The 3,335-nt window shown below is 40.5% G+C and overlaps 1 protein-coding gene across 1 annotated transcript in view; it reads right to left on the bottom strand.

Annotated features, from left to right (window-relative positions):
* Positions 1–6: 6 nt before the first annotated feature.
* LOC107091758 (splicing factor U2AF 65 kDa subunit-like) overlaps positions 7–3,335 on the bottom strand; it is a 23,449-nt gene continuing 20,120 nt past the window's right edge. The window contains exons 8-11 of the mRNA XM_015385900.1: positions 1,967–2,089; positions 1,804–1,890; positions 1,217–1,459; positions 7–259 (exon numbers count right to left, since the gene is read on the bottom strand). Coding sequence (XP_015241386.1) covers positions 128–259; positions 1,217–1,459; positions 1,804–1,890; positions 1,967–2,089 — 585 coding nt within the window. The 3' untranslated portion in view covers positions 7–127. The remainder of the gene's footprint in view (positions 260–1,216; positions 1,460–1,803; positions 1,891–1,966; positions 2,090–3,335) is intronic.

Below are 3,335 nucleotides of genomic sequence, written 5' to 3'. Positions count from 1 at the left end.
GATGGATGGATTAATCGGTGGTGATAAAGATTACGTAGTGAAAGTTTTCCGGTTTGGTCTCAAATCGACACATTCACAACATTTAGAGGAGGATTGAAAAAGACTGGGTAAGGACCGGTCTGCTCAATCAAAACTCATGTCTGTGATACATGTCTGGATCGTAGTACTTGGTCACCACCACCCTGTTGGCAAACTTGCGGCCGGTGAGAGCCTGCATGGCTTTCTGACATTCTGCAGGAGAGACGTATTCAACAAAGATCTGAAAGGAAAAAAAGCAGAAAGAAAATGGCAGATTCAGGTCCAGAGAACAGATCCGTCCTCCAGGCTTCTAAAGCTGCTCTCACACAAAACCTTAACAGATAATATAGAGGAAATCTTTGTGCCACAATGTACCACATTTACCCACAAGAGGGCAGCAATGAGCCAAATAAAAACTCTAGATCAGGTTCTTGGTCTGATGTCTGCAGTTCAAAAACATGACTGAAAGGTTAAGTGGTCTCTTCAAATTGCTCTGAGGTATAAGAATTTGTTTCTTTTTATTTTGTTTGTGGATTTTGCCCTGTGATGGAATGACATCATCTTCTCTCACTGCCAATCAGCCGGCCAATCGATCGGCCGACGCCCACAAGCCGATCTAATCCACCGGCAGAGGTCTGAAGATCAGCTTCTGTTCGAGCTCTAAACTTTCCATCTACGTTTGGCAGCACTTCATTATGCAGATAAAACAGGTCCGTGTTGTTTCACTCTGTTCTATAATATCACTGAAAACTTTCAGGTGTTTTGTGACTTTATGACTGTTATGAAATTAGGAAAAAATCTGCATTGGAAAAAATCAGAATCTGTAGTTCAGGATTTTTAAAAGATCGGTGATCGGCCAGGAAAGTGCAATCGGTGCATCCTTTAAATGTCAGATTCAGTCCATATGAACTGGTGTTAGCGACATGATTTAACAAAGGGAAATTATTTTTACTTTATTTAATAGAGTGATATTTGCTCCTAAAAAGCCAAACATGAAACGTTGCCAAGCATTTTATAAAAGCTTTTTTATTTTAAATAAGAGAACTAACACTGTTATCCAAGGTCCAAGAGGATATAAAGTTTAATTTAGTTCAGGAAATATTACATTTGTTGTTTTTTTCTGCATGTCTTTCTATTTGTTAAAAGGAAAAATAAATTTGGAGCAGAAAAGAAACAGTGAACGTTTTCCTAAGCGCACCTTTCCACAGCCGGGCACTTCCACGCCGTCGACGGGTCGGGGAATCTCGATGGAACGGACGTTCCCGTACTTGCAGCACTCCTCCCGGATGTCCTCCAGGATCTCCTCGTAGTCCTCGTCGTCCACCAGCTCCTCTGGCATCACCATGTTGAGGAGACACAGCACCTCTGTGGGCATGCCGGAATTCTGCAGCCTCTGGAGTCCAGGAACCTGCAGCGTCACTGGGGTCTCTATAATGGACGTCTGGTGGGAAAACAGTCGGCAGCTGTTAGCTCTTAAAAGTGAATCATCTCGTATAGATCAGCATTAACATCCTCCTCAATCCTGCCTCTTTCTTTTAATCATTAGAGAAAAATAAAAAACATTTTAAAAGCTTTAAAGATAATAGAAAAACCATCAAATACTTGGAGGTGTAGATGTACTAAAACAAAATATCAATGCACCCTTCATCCACCAAAGATAGTTTGTCATTCAAATGTTAATATTTAAAGTTTATCATTGATACAAACTGTAAAAGAAGTCTAATCTGTCCACTGCCCGCTGCCTAGTTTTCTAAACCACACAAAATGCTTCTGATTTCTACTCACAGGATTGGCGTTTTTAGCTCCCACGCTTGCCCTCTGGACGATGAGCTTTTTGTCGCCCAGCTGCATCCCGTTGAGCCCAGCAACAGCCTGCAGAACAAACGCAGAGCTAGAAACCCCGCTGCAGACCGCCTCCTCATCAGGATGCAGCCCAGAGTGTTTCTACCTGATCGGTGGCGCTGATGTCCACGTATTCACAGAAGGCGTAACCTTTTGACAGCGACGTGGCGCTGTCCTTCACCAGGTTGAAGGCTTTGAGAGGCCCGAATGACGTCAGGAGCTCCTTCACCTGGAAACAAGAGCCAGAGAGTCCCACCTAAGGCTGCGGCTCCATCTGAACAACAGTCCGTTTGTCTTCTTAATAAACTTCAATGTAACTTTAAATACAAACATGAAGTGTCTTTCAAAAGCATGTCTACCCCTTGAACTGAAATGTGCGGCATGCATTGACGTCCTTTTCTTCCTGTTCCCATCAACTCTGACCAGTTTATCTGTCCTTTGTTGAAAATAAAACATCCTCACAGCATGATTCTGCCACCGCTGTGTCTCACTATAGAGTTTTGTGTTTAGGGTGGTTAGAAGCGGTCCTAGCTTCAGTTTACCGGGGGACAGGGCACATAAGAAATAGAAAACACCAAAAAAACAAAACAAACAGCACTTAATTTAGAGCGCCACAAAGCCAAAGGTTGCAGACTCCTGATCTAACCAATGAAAACTGTGATCCTACACTGGAAAAACAATCTAGAAATAAGTAAGAACTTTCTTAGATTATGTGAATTTACCTTTAATTTGAGTAGGTAAATGAGATAGTTTGCCAATGGAATGAGTATTTCTACTCTTAAAATAAGATAATGGGATAACATACACTTAAAATAAGACAAAGCGATTGTCTTTTCTTATTTTAAGTGTAAATTATCTTGTTTCATTGGCAAAATGTCTCTTTTACCTCCTTAATCCAAGAATAAATGCACATATTTTAAGAAAAAATGACTGATCTAGATTTAGATTTCTTCCAGTGACGAGTGAAGCTTTAAGCTAACTGCAACTTCAAAAGAGTTGTTAAAATTGTAAAGGTAATTAATCTAATTGGTCCTAGGAACGATTCAGTTACGGTCTCTTCTGTCAGCGCAAAAAATTATAAGAAGTTTACACTGCAAAAACGGATCTTAAAAAGTAATTTTTTAAATAAATGTATTTGCCCTGAATGTGAGTGAATGGTTATGACAATCTGCTAAAGGAAGGATGTACTTTTGTTCATGATGGACATTTCAGTGACAGTGGCATTGGATTTAGGAGTTCGCCCTGCAACCAGAGGGTTGTCGGTTCAAACCCCAGCTCTGCCTTTCAGTGTTTATGTGTCCTTGGGCAAGACATTTGACACACATTTGTAATGATCTTGGTTCTGTTGGTTTTTCTCTAAGTTTTCAGTTTTAAGTTCATTCAGGTTTTTTAACTTGTTTTCTAGCTTTGTTGGTGTGTTCTAGATTCATTTAAATTTCTTAGGCTTTTCTTTGTCTGTCCTCTGTTCATACTAT

The sequence above is a fragment of the Cyprinodon variegatus genome, unplaced genomic scaffold (genome assembly GCF_000732505.1).
Source record: "Cyprinodon variegatus isolate N-32 unplaced genomic scaffold, C_variegatus-1.0 Scaffold351, whole genome shotgun sequence".
In the NCBI taxonomy this organism is placed as follows: Eukaryota; Metazoa; Chordata; class Actinopteri; order Cyprinodontiformes; family Cyprinodontidae; genus Cyprinodon; species Cyprinodon variegatus.
The sequence above is the reverse complement of the archived record's forward strand: the minus strand, read 5'-3'. Positions and strand labels throughout refer to the sequence as shown.